The sequence below is a fragment of the Mus musculus genome, chromosome 1 (assembly GCF_000001635.26).
Source record: "Mus musculus strain C57BL/6J chromosome 1, GRCm38.p6 C57BL/6J".
Lineage (NCBI taxonomy): Eukaryota > Metazoa > Chordata > Mammalia > Rodentia > Muridae > Mus > Mus musculus.
The window spans coordinates 80746355-80759370 of NC_000067.6; the positions used below are offsets into that span (position 1 = coordinate 80746355).

At 42.6% G+C, this 13016-nt stretch overlaps 1 protein-coding gene across 21 annotated transcripts in view; it reads right to left on the reverse strand.

The window, feature by feature from the left end:
- The window catches only part of Dock10 (dedicator of cytokinesis 10), a 257698-nt gene extending 245287 nt beyond the window's left edge, over window positions 1-12411 (reverse strand). For 18 of the 21 annotated variants that reach the window (XR_001783679.2, XR_373539.4, XR_003954321.1 and 15 more), the window contains exon 1: window positions 11972-12411. Coding sequence is in view for 15 of the 21 variants with exons in the window: in XM_030252603.1 (XP_030108463.1) it covers window positions 11972-12364 (393 nt within the window). In the remaining 6 variants the exon portion in view is untranslated. The remainder of the gene's footprint in view (window positions 1-11971) is intronic. The other 3 variants (NM_175291.4, XM_006496464.4, XM_006496471.4) reach the window with 3 other exon arrangements.
- Between the last annotated feature and the right edge of the window lie 605 nt (window positions 12412-13016).

The following is a 13016-nucleotide window of genomic DNA, read 5'->3' on the forward strand; positions in this document are numbered from 1 at the left end:
AAACCCCTCGGCAAGCAGTCCTCCTGTAGCTGGAAAGCCCCTACACTTTCACTGGAGAGTCCAAGGAAAAACAAGCAGAGTTATCTACCTCTGCTTTATGACACAGACGTAGACTCACTGTTACAGCTGTTGCACATGGCCTGTAGAGGAGAGACACAGGTCTCATGACCCTGTAACCCTGAGCACATCCTGTGACTTAGCTTCCTTTCTCTTTCAGATGCATTTTCCATTTAGATTTAAATGTTTAGTGTTGTAGACTATTGAGGAATTCACATTTTTTTCCTTTTTTTTTTTTTTTTTTTGCAACATAAACTTTAGGTTGTACTTGTTTATAAAGTTGCTGGCAGAAACAAAATTTCACCTAAAACTTTAAATGGCTAAACATATATCTCCAAATATCTAAACATCATCTCCAGTACCCTAGCCTCTGCTCTTTGCATGGTTCCCTCCCACCCTGAAGTGAACACACTGCAGGTACCCTGCCCTGTGTCAGTGTGGCTGCAAGTGGGACCAGCTGACCAAGGAACAAACTCTTTCTCAACCTCTCTGAAATGATAATGTGCTTAGAGTAAGTCATATGAGTCATGGAGACAAAACTAACCCCGACAGAGTGAGAGAGAGCAAGAGAGGAGAGAGAGGAGAGAGAGAGAGAGAGAGAGAGAGAGAGAGAGAGAGAGAAGCTCTCATTGCCTAATCAGTGATTGACAGGGCAGGGTAGACTTGGGCAGGGGGAACCATTCCTGTTTTTGTTTTTCTTTTCCTTTTTAAAAATTAATTAATTATTTTATTTATTATCATCCCAAATGTACCCTGGGCCATGCTCTTTGGTTTGTGGCTCAGAGTCTGAGCCACATTTTTTTTTTTTCTGTCAGCTGTGTGGATAGGGGTTTTCCCGAGACCATGAACCTTCAGAGTCCTTTAAAGGATGCTCTATGACTGAAGTGAATCTTTTGCTTCTCTTAGGGTAGAGGAACCTGACTTGCTCTACCTTATCATGGTCCAGTCCCCCTTTGGCAAGTCCCATGCTTCTTGTAAGTAGTCATGCCTCTCACTGATGATGATCATTTTAGTACTAGCATTTTTACTTAGATGTAAAACATTTGAACCAGTTCTTTCTGTTGCTAAGGTCAGGTATCTTAATCAATTTGGTAGTGTGACAAATGAAAACTAAACAAAACGAACGAACAAACAAACAAAATACAGAGTAGCTTTGTGCTCTGAATAATCTTCTTAACATCACAAAGAACATCTTAGATTTTCAGAACTAAAAAGCATCTTTCCAGGTCTTAGTGTTTGCCATTTTATTTTAGAAGCAATCCAAAGGTTAATAACATGGTCACAGTTGCATTGCCTGGAAACCACACTTGCTAGTTTAAAAAAAAAAAAAAACAAGATGCATTTTTCAAATTGATTGTGGTACTCAGGAAGGTTCTGGAAGAATATTATCTGTACATGTTGGTATGCCAATAAACATTATTATAGCACTTTCAGAACAAATTTATAGCTTTTCGTCCTGCACTTTATAATAATAAAGCAAAACAAAATACAATTTTATTCACTTTTTAAAAAATGACATCTTCTTTTAGAACAAATGGCTGATTTTAAATAAACAAAGGATATGAAAAACATAAAAAGTAAGTATCTTTACACAGCAGTTCTTCCCATTCGCAGTACCTTCCCCAGTATGACAGAGTTTTAACATCTCTCACAATTGGTGAAGATTTCCTAGCTACATGCAATTCCTTTCTTTTCATGCCAGAGTTAGGACAAAGGGATCCTGAGCAGCTTATTAAATAAACAATGCATGTTCAAGAATAATTCAATTATCATATCTCACTGAATATTAAGTTCTGTTAAGTTTTTTGTTGGCTTGTTTGCCGAGTCAAATGTTGGTGCCTGTGTTCTTTTTATAGAATATGTGATTTGAAAGGCCAAAAGTTATTGGTCATTTTGACAGCCTTAATTAGTCATTTAAATTTGTAATTACTGAAACCATTACAGGGAGGGAAAAGCTCAGTGCGTTGATCATAAATGGTGTCATCTTTTCAAATAGACTCCCTGCCAATCTTTTGTTAAATTCTGCCATTTTGGTAATAAGCTTAAATTAAAGAGCTCCCCAGCTTCCCAAATTCTATGTCAGGAGAAAAGGTATGCTTTAATTAGATTAGAAAAACAAAGAACTTTCATATATCTCAGAAGCAGAAATGAAAGGGGCCTTTGAATGGTGCAGTTCTATGAGCTCTCTTCATTTTAGACCCAGGCATGTCCACTTCAGTCCAATTGTAGAATATTAATGCTTTCCCAAGGCAAATGTTTTTGTCTATTGCCACTAACTCATTCAAATTCATTAAATGTTATTATTTCTACATCATTAAATGTAGGTCAACATGTCTAGTCCAGCAAACACCAGCATTTATTTCCATCCTGGAAACACTGTTGTGAATGATAAGCAAACAAATATGACTCTGAAGGAAAGAAAGCCCCTTGTTGGTAAACAGGAAAACCATCATATCAAGACTAAAAGAGACAATGTAATAGATGCAATTTGCAATCCAACCACTCCGTGCTTATCTTGCCAAAAAATGTGTTTGTGTAGAAGGAGAAGAATGGAATGATGTTCCTTTTAGAACTGAAAGATCCTTTGTTGGCAAAACTTAACCCATTCTGTCCCAACCCCATAGCTGAGTGTACTGGCTAGTTTTGTGTCAACTTGACACAGCAGGAGTTTCAATTGGGGAAGTGCCTCCATGAGATCCAGCTGTGGGGTATTTTCTCAATTAGTGATCAAATGGGGAGGTCCCTTTGTGGGTGGTGCCAAGTCTTGGGTTCTATAAGAGAGCAGGCTGAGCAAGCCAGGGGAAGCAGGCAAGCCAGTGAAGAACATACCTCCATGCCCTCTTCATCAGCTCCTGCTCCCTGACTTGCTTGAGTTCCAGTCCCGACTTCTTTCAGTGATGAACAGCAATGTGGAAATGTAAGCTGAACAAACCCCCCCCCCCCCCCCCAACTGCTTCTTGGTCATGATGTTTGTGCAGGAATAGAAACCCTGACTAAGCCACTGAGAAACAACTAAGCACCAAAACTGACACCCTAGAGAGCATCACTCCCAATATCTCATGCCGCTCAGATGTCACAAGTGAAACTGTTCAGTGGAATAAAAGTATCACTAGTGGTTCACATTCAGAAGCTGTTTTAGAAACTTGGACCGAATGGCTTCCTTTACTCTTGGGTGCTAACTCCATATCAAATGAGGCTCTTCCTCTCTTCCTACCTGGTAGAGTATTTGCACCATTTAGGAGAAGCTCAGATCATGAAGTCAGACTGCTTGCGATAGACTGTAAATTCACCATTCACTTGCCAATCAAGGGCAAGTTCCTTGTCTGTGAGCATTTTTCCTCACTATGAAATGTGAAAAGGAACCCGTTGCCAAAGTTGATTGTAAATAGACTGTGCAAGTAAAATACCTAATACACAGGGCATCTTAGTGTCTTCCTATTGATTGTTTGACCCATGCGTGAAGATTGTGAAGATTATGCCTTAAAGGATATTGTTATCTCACACTAACAGCAAATCCTACTTTCACTACAACCTCCACCCAGCCTATTGTCCTAGCGCTCCTTAAGTGCTTCAGTTGCAGTAAGAAAGCATCACCCCTACATTTACTTTCAGACAGTAAGGAGGATATAAAAGAATTGCAAGAGACAAGTTCAAAATATCACTGTGGGCAGCACTGTGAGCCATGAAACCAACAAAGCAGAGTAATGAGACCTTAGAGAAGTGGATAGAAAACTTCCTAGTGATGTCCAGTTCAGCACTCCTAAGCCAGTCATGTCTGTGATCTGGAGAACTTATCAGAACTTTGAAGCAGAGGAACTGCAAAGGCAAGTACCAATCATAGCATTTTTTATTGTCTTTTTTTTATTATTATTTTTGAGACAGTACTTCTCTACATAGTGTAGGTTGATCTAGAATTCACTATATAAACCAGGATGGCCTCAAACTCACTCAAATCCCCCTGCTTTGACCTCCTAAGTGCTGGGATTAGATGTGTGCACCGTCACATCTGGCCCATGATCACCAATCTAGACTCTGAGGCTCTAAAGAAAGAAGTAACATCACACCATGAGCACAAGGGTTGAATATGGAGTTCTAGACTCCAGCTTTGTAGAAACTGCCATTTCCTAACACCTCCCATTGATTAGAAACCAATATGGTTAAACTTTTAAACTCATAATATTGATGGGAAGTGACCATCATGAAAGCATATCATGATGAAGGGCAACCAGAGAGATCATATGCATCTCAGCATATGAGGAAATCAAGGTTTTTAACTCCATGAAATAGCATCCATAGGGCATTTCAAGGTGAATAAGAAGGATATATATATATATATATACATGTGTGTGTGTGTGTGTGTGTGTGTGTGAGAGAGAGAGAGAGAGAGAGAGAGTATGTGTATACACACACTATGAGAGACAAGAATGTCTATTTTCTAAATGTAATCTTTAGATTTACTGATAGAATTCATTTCAAATTTCTAAAAGTTTCAACATGTAGCACAATGGGTCATATAAAGCAACAAGGAATCATAACAATGTGCTGCATATGTCACTTCAGGCTGCTGTAACAACACAGGTTGTTGGTTTAAACAACAGATATTTGGTTCAAACAGTGTGGAGGCTGCAAAGCCAAGATCAGCAGACCATGAATTTGTGGACAAGAATTCTTCTTACTGTAACATAGGGAAGGAAGCCTTTCTCCCTTATTTTAAAACCATTAGCACCTTCATAATACTTCTATTGTCATGACCTGATTTACTTCAAATTGTCATCCAAGGGTGCCATCTTCAAATACTGGGGATAAGTTAAAATACCAACACAAAAATCTGAGGGCCAAGGAGGGGCTACAAATATTCAAGCCATCATATACAAGTTAGGATTATTTAAAGTTCTCAGGTATGAAGAATTATAACCTCAACTTGCCTCATCTTTACAGTAATGATTCTTACTCTGTAACCCAGGACATTTTCTGATTTGGATCAACATTCTCTAAGGTATGTGTGATGGTTTGTATATTCTTGGACCAGGAAATGGCACCATTTGGAGGTGTGGCCTTGTTAGAATAGGTGTGACCTGGTTGGAGTAGGTGTGTCACGGTGGGTGTGGGCTTAAGACTCACACTCCAGTTGCCTGGAAGTCAGTCTTCCACTAGCAGCCTTTGGATGAAGATGTAGAACTCTCAGCTCCTCCTGTGCCATGCCTGCCTGGATACTGCCATGTTCCCACCTTGATGATAATAGACTGACCCTCTGAACCTGTAAGCCAGCCCCAATTAAATGTTGTTTTTATAAGACTTGCCTTGGTCATGGTGTCTGTTCACAGCAGTAAAAACCTAACTAAGACAGTATGTATGCTCTGATCCTTTTTTTTTTTTTTAAGCTTTAGGTGCTTGTAGATAAATGGAGAAACTTATTAAAATGTGGCCTTGGTATGTGTGGTGTGAGTTCTGAGATTCTGCACTTCCAGTTATCTCCTAACTGATGCCAATGCTCCTGCTCTGGGTGATATCATTAGAAGTTAATGTTGAATAGGCCTAGAGCCTATTTCTTTGATCTTAGTTCTTTGGTCTTAAACTTCGTGGTGTTTTCCTTTTCACATGACCATAGGAAGAACTTTCAGGAAAGTTACCAGACGCGATGGTTATCCTGATTTCACTGCAATGACCAAATCTGACTGTGTCTAACTTCCCTCATATTGCTTGTTACTCTTATTACTGTTGCCTTTTGGACTCTCGAGATACTTAAAGTGGTTGTCTTTGTACATGCTTCTTTGTAAGACTAGCTGATTGGGTGAAAAAGATGTGGAAACAAGAATCCTGGCACAACTCACAGAGGTGGAAAATGTGCTTCGGGATGCACAAGCATATCATAGGTAGGGATTATAAAATGGGTCACAGAGACATAAGCAGTCCCAGGAGTGGTCTTGTGTAGCATCAAGCCAATTGCCTACAAGATGCACTCAAGGCTTTGCCAGACACAAGATGAGCATGATCAAGTGAGTTCACATTTTTCCCATTTAACAACTAAACTTCCACTTGCCTCTAGAGGGTCTATTATTATAAAGGTACAGGAACAACTCTAGTGCTGCTACAAACCTCACAGGAACTCTGTTATGAATTTTGGTAGCTTCCCTGAAACTTGAGTGAGAAGAATGATTTCCTGTTCTTTAGGTGAGCTAGCTGCATCTTAGGTAGACCAGAAGGCAAAAATAAGCTTTTCGTGCTCAGTAATTAGTGGTTCTACTGAAGGAAGCACCAAACTGAAAAATTATTAGATGTTATTAGAAGAGTAACCTTGTATGATTATTATTCAGGATGGAGAAAAAAAGGATCATATTAGTTGCTGAGCATTAAGCGATGGATTTAACTCTTGGAGTCTTAATGGTCTTCTTTCTAGAACTTGCAACAGTAACTTCCCTATAGTATTGTTACAAGTATTAAGATAAGCATTAAATATTGTTTCAGGCATCTCATAGGCTCTGAACAATTGGTTTAGTGCAATGCAATTATAATTCTCTCTTCTTTGACTACTAATTTAATTGGATTAGAAATTAGAAAGTCAGACCTCTGATGTATCTATGAGAATGTTTCTGCAGATAATTTGATTGTGAGGGGTCTAGATCAATTCACCCCAGATGGATTCATACTATGATGGCATTCTTGGGTCATGAAGGTGGTACGCCCCAAGGCATGTGGTTTAGGGAACTGTGTCTTACCCTGACTTCTGGCTCTCTTTTTCCTTTGTCTTCTGGCTGTCATATCATACTGTGAACTGCTCTGATTCACTATACCCTCCCAATAGTCATGATTGACTGAACCCTCTGAAACCAAGAGCCAAAACATCCCTTCCTCCCTGACATGCTGTATGTTTGGTATTTTGTTGTTGTTGTTGTTTTGTTTTCACAGTGATTAAAAGGTCTGACTAAGATAATTAAGTCTTCATAAAATGGTTGGACATAGTGGGACGGAAAGCTCCAATCCTACAGGTTGACTCTTTGTTTCTTTGTTGACCATTCTAAAAGTTTTCTAGAAGTTACTTGTAATAGTTTGTATATTCTTGTCCCAAGGAGTGGCACTATTTGGAGGTATGGCCTTGTTGGAGTAGGTGTGTGTGTGGGCATGGGCTTTAAGATCCTACCTACTCCTAGCTGCCTAGAAGTGAATCTTCCACTAGAGGTCTTCAGATAAATATGTTGAACTCTCAGCTTTGCTGCACCATGCCTGTCTGGATACTGTCATGCTCTTGCCTTGATGATAATGAACTGAACCTATGTACCTATAAGCCAGCCCCAACTAAATGTCGTCCTTATAAGGGTTGCCTTGGTCATGGTGTCTGTTCACAGCAGTAAAACCCTAACTAAGACATTACTTTTCCAAAGAAGTCTTAAGTATAACTAGTAGCATTCAGGCTTGGTCTTGTGAACTTTGTGTTGACTTCCTTACCAATCAGAAAAGTCAAAGGAATTTTCTCATATTAGATAAAAGAAGGCAGTGATTTCTGCTAAAGCTTTAGTCTCCTTGTCATAAAGAGCCCTGTTATAAGAAAAATATTGGGGCTGGAAAGATGGTATTAAGGTAAGAAGCACTTGCCACTGTTGTAGAGGACTAGAGTTTGGTTCCTAGCATCCTAATTGCAGCTTACAACCATGTGTGACTATAGTTTCAACAAGTCTGACACCCTTTCCAAGCTTCCATGGACCCTTCATGCACATTTAATGTGCATTAACTCTTGCAGCCACACAGACACATAAAAATCATAAACAATTAAACAAATCTTTTTTTTTAAGGGCTGTTTGTGCCTAAGATGCTAAATAAACAGGCATATTGCATATTGCTTTTAAATGCTGGACATTCACAGTAAAAATAATGCTTTGTTTTTATTCAATGGCTCAACAACTTTCTACTTCCTTCTAACTTAACCTTTGGGAAATCTCAAACTCTGTTCAACTTTCAGAAGTCTCTCATACTCTCCACTGTTTAAATGTCACAAAGCTCAGAGGGGAGGACATTCTTCTTTCTAGGAATTCCTCCTGCAGTCATGTTAGATGCTCATTCCTTCTCAATCAGAGTCCTTTAGCAGGTCAAAGTTTCTATTTATTCAGAGCTCCGGAAAATGTCAAAAGTAGTATTGTAAGTAGATACCACACTTAGAAGAATCAGAGCAAGCAGACAGGACTCTTGCAATTATGGGACAAGCACTTTCTTCCTTTACTGCTTACCCTGCTTGAGTGGGTAGGCATAGGAACATCATGGTTAACTGCAATCACTCTGGCAGGCTGTTTCCTCTTTAAGTTAATAACAGATTATATAAAATTAAGGATGAGTTACAGAGAAACCACCATAAGTGCATTAAATTGCACATGTGGTCTAGGCAGTGCACATTCAGGCACAAATTGACCTTGGCATGTGTCCTTCTGCCTGTGCGCCATTTGATGTTTTCCATGTTGCCCAAAGCCTTTTGTTATTCTGACCACCTAAATTCGTTCCTTCCATAAGCACATTACAGATCTGATGTGGTACTTGCATAAAACTTAAGTATTCTTGTTAAAGGTATTTGTTTGCAATGTAATCATACATACATGCAGAAACGTATACATGTCTTAAGCTTATATGTTAGTGAATAGTAAAAAGTAATGTATGTAAGATAATTCATGCAAAGGATAGACACAGCTCATTATTTTTGAAGAAACGTTCTTATTTCAAACTAGTGGCAGTAACCCTCTAAAACTAACCTGGTATGTGCATGTGTGTTGAACTATGGTGATAAAACACTCAAGTCCTAACATGGGAGGTATATCTACAATCCCACTAGAACTCAAATTCTACACTAGAAAAGCTTATTCATATGATAGCAGACAAAGCAATTTCAGGAAATTGACTTAGTATTATGATTTGGCCATAAAATAAGTTATTAGTCATTAATTTTCTACAGTAACTAAAGGGACCGTGTCTGTTCAAAATATCCATTGTACATAATAGTTCTTAGAGAGAGGCAAAATGTGATAGGTCCAAGCCAGGAGTCTGCATGCACACATAGTAGAGTGGTTTGGTTAACACTGACATCACCTTTGCTGTGACATTCTACTTCCTGTGGCAGCTGCCGTCAAAGCTAGCCTTGGTCATGTTCTTCAGTCAGTTTCCCTTGATCTCTGGTCTCCACACCCCAAATATATTTCAAAGACTTCATCTCAATCTCAGGTGTAGTTAATTTGACCCCCTCATCCATCTTTATTAGTGAGAACACAGGCCAAGATTTATAACAACCTCTGTAGCATTCTGAAAGGCTTTCAGAAAAAGACTATAAACTTAGAAGTGAAATAGATTTTTTTTTTCACTAGAAGTTCCTTGAGCCCCTCGGTATAAGAGAGGACCGTTCGCTGCAGCACACAGACACTCATCTACTACCTTGTATTAAAATAGACAAACCACAATATGTTCTCATTATCCTTTTGTCTCCCCGTCATATCTTCGTCATCCCACTTCCCTTTGACAAACAGTCTTTGAGAACACAGAGCAGCAGACCTATAGAGCTTGAAGAAGCTGGATCAATGCAAACCTCTGATGAACATGTACCATGTAGGCTAATGTTGAGGCTTTAGGTACAGTGGCCCTCTTGGTCCCACTGAGTGTGGTAATGAGTGAAAAAAAAAAAAAAAAAAAAAACCAAACCAACCTTTCCTGCTTCCTTTCAGGAGAAACGGTAGGGGTAGGGGAGAGAGCAGAGCTCATGTCTTCCTGCCAAAATCACTGCCAGCCCTGCCTGCCTAGATGTGTACTATCCCTTGAAATATCTTGGCAAGAGCTGGTTCTGGAGTGTTGGCCAAGGTGCTGAAGTGAGGAAGGCTGGGCACCTGTGCCAGTGAAGTGCCCCTTACTGCTACCCTTAAGAACACTGTGCTCATTCACTGTGACAAGACCTCACTAGGGTTTCAAATGTAAGGTCGTCTTGGAGGGGTGTGTGTGTGTGTGTGTGTGTGTGTGTGTGTGTGTGTGTTTAGAAGGGATACATAATATTTATAAAAATTCCATTGCTGCAGAAACGTTATGAGAATCCACTGCAAAACAAGACACAAATAAAAGAAGCCATGCTATTGCTTCGAGGTGGATGCTAAACCTTGTTATGTTTTTACAAAGAGTCCCTAAAATGAATTAATGGCAAAGCAATTTTAACATAAAGCAAATGACAGAATAACAAAAGCACAAACCTAAGGAATCCCCTAAGACAGTGTTCTCAACCTTCCTCATCTTGAGACCCTTTGATACAGTTCCTCAAGTTGTGGTGACTCCTCCACCCCCAACCAGAAAGTTACTTTTGTTACTACTTCATATCTGGAATTTTGCTACTTTTATGAATTGTCAGGTAACTGTGTTTCCCAAAGGTCTCAGGCAACCCCTGTGGAAGGGGGGTCCTTTGAACCCCAAAGGGTCAAGACTCAGAGGTTGAGAACCACTGCTTTACAAGGTAAAATTACTGTCTTATGTGTGTCTGATTCTGTAATAGCTCCACCCGCTTTTCAGAATGGCCCGTTTTTGACAGTTTGTCTGTTCTTCCTTAAAAATATGCATACAGATATCAAAACCACAGGCTGGCACTGTCAAGGGATTAGGTAACAGTTGAATTGTCTCTGGCAGCTGCATATTGCAGCCAGTGGTGAGGGAAAGGGAAGGAAAGGGCAGCCTGGCTACCAGTTCTTTTCACACTCCAGGCTTCCCCATCCCCCACCCCCACCCCCCACCCTCTGTGCATTTGCTGCTCTGGTCCCTCTGCCAGGCAATTTGCTTCCGCTCTGTTCAGCTTCCCGACCTCTGGCTTTAAGAGAGGCTTCTGGCTGTGGGAACTGGCTCTGACCAGATCTGGCTCCCTCCTCTTCGGTGACTGGCAAAGGCAACACTTTGACACTCTTAAATAGGGTTGTTTAATTCCTAATGGTATTTACTGGCAAAAAAAAGGAAAATGAAACCCACAACGAGGATTCTGGTCCAACAAAGTCAGGCCAAGAGCTCCGTGGCTGAGCCCCACTCTTGCTGGAAGGCTACTCCCTACGGGCTACCCATTTCTACCACAGTTGATGTGCGCTCCCTGCTTGCTGCTTTCATCCCTTAGTGTGACACCTACTGGAATTTATGAATATCTCGTGATGCACGGGTATGATTTGGGCACCTGATGCTGGCTTTTGCCTCAGGGACTTCCCGCGGAAATCACCCAATACTTAGAAGGCATTTCGACAAGGAAGTAACCAGGGGAAACCTTCTGGAAGGAGATTCCCGTGAAATCGCTTCAAAACACACCAGAAGCCACTGGCTACTTAATAACCCACGTCCCCTTCATCCCAGTTTCCCCCAGCTCTTTCTGCAACAGTATAAAGTGGCTGGTTGGGTTCCAGCCTGTGGGGGGAGGGAGATCTGTGCAAATTGCAGATTTTCCTCACTAGATAGAAGGTGGGGGTTTCAGCTTTGGTCTGGCTGAAGAGCTAGCTCACTACATCTTTTCTAGGTTCCACGGGGAGGAGAGGGGCGCGCAGACTTGTGGATCTACAGGTTCCATCCATTTAGCTCCCCCCACCCCTTTATCCCGCCCCCACCCGCCGCCCCAGGTCCCTGTCACCCTGTCACCTTGAGCCAGACTGGATGCATTCCCGCCTCCTCCACCCCCCTTAAAACGTAGGCACACGCTCTCCCACGCAGCTGCTCATCTAAGCGTCCCGCGTTCCTAAAGTCCCCCAATGCGCCTCTGGTCCTTAATTCTTTGGTGACACTGCTTGGAGGAGGTGACTCCGGGGTCGCTCTGTGGGGGAGCGAATTCGGGGTGGAGGACAAGCTAGCTCCCGTGCAGGGGCTCACAGGGCTGGCGACAAGGCCTGTCTGGGGTCCCTGGGCAAGCCCCGCCGTGGCGCGAGGGACGCAGGGCACTCACCCGCTGCTGCTGACGGCTGCTGACGGCCACCGCGGCGGCAGACGCGGCGCTGTGCCGGAGCTCGGCCGCCTGTCCCGGTCTCAGCAGGCTCCGGGTGAACCTGCGGGTCCGCTCCCCGGCCATCGCGGGCCGTGCCGCTCGCGCCTCGGCCCCGGAGCGAGTGTGTCCCGCCGGTCCCCTGGCCGCGCCAGCCTGTTCTACCCACCCGCCGTTCAGGAAGCGGAACTCAGAGCCTTTCCCCCCCTCTTCCCCGCTCAACTCACAAGAGGCGGGTTTTTCTCGCGCGCACCCCCACTCTGCCCACCCCCTTCGCTCCCGCTCAAGCTCCGCGGCGACTTTGCAAACTCTGCGCCTCTCGGGCGGCGCGGCCAACTCTGCCTGGCTAGGGCGCATCTGCAGCGGGACGCGCGTGGGGGTGGCTCCACCCGCGCCGCCCACCCGCGACTCGGTACTGATGCCGGGCTGCCTCTGCTGGGACCTGCTTACCGCCCTATTCTCAATCCGATGCTCATAGAGGGTTGGGGATTTGGCGTTTTTTTGAGGATCAGACCTACATTCTGAGGTTAGGAAGTGGAGAAGGGTTGATCTTAGGTATCCTGTGCACCCTTGGAGGTGGGTCAGAGGTTTTATTAAGTAAGGATCCCTCTGGTGGCTGGGCCCCTTACTTTGAAGTCTCTAGGGGACCCAGATTCCTTACTTGGTCTTGGGATAGTCGGTGTGAATTCACACCTTCCGCCAATTTTTCCTCAACTGCGTCCCTACTCTATACCAGCTACACTGCTCTTGTAAATAAGACCATATAGGATGGTTTACCAAATGCCTCCTTAACTTTGCATACTAATTTGAATTAAAATCTAGTGTCTATCTGGGTAATGTAAGGGATTTCAGGGTGGAAATTAGGATGAATAAGAACTGCTGTTGGGTTACAGGGTAGGGTGAGTAGGACAGGGTGGGTGGTTCTTAGTCTATTTTTCTGCTTTCTTATCAAATCCCCCCCCACCCTTGCCTCGAGCTATCTGATTAAAGTATTCTAAAATTCTTATCT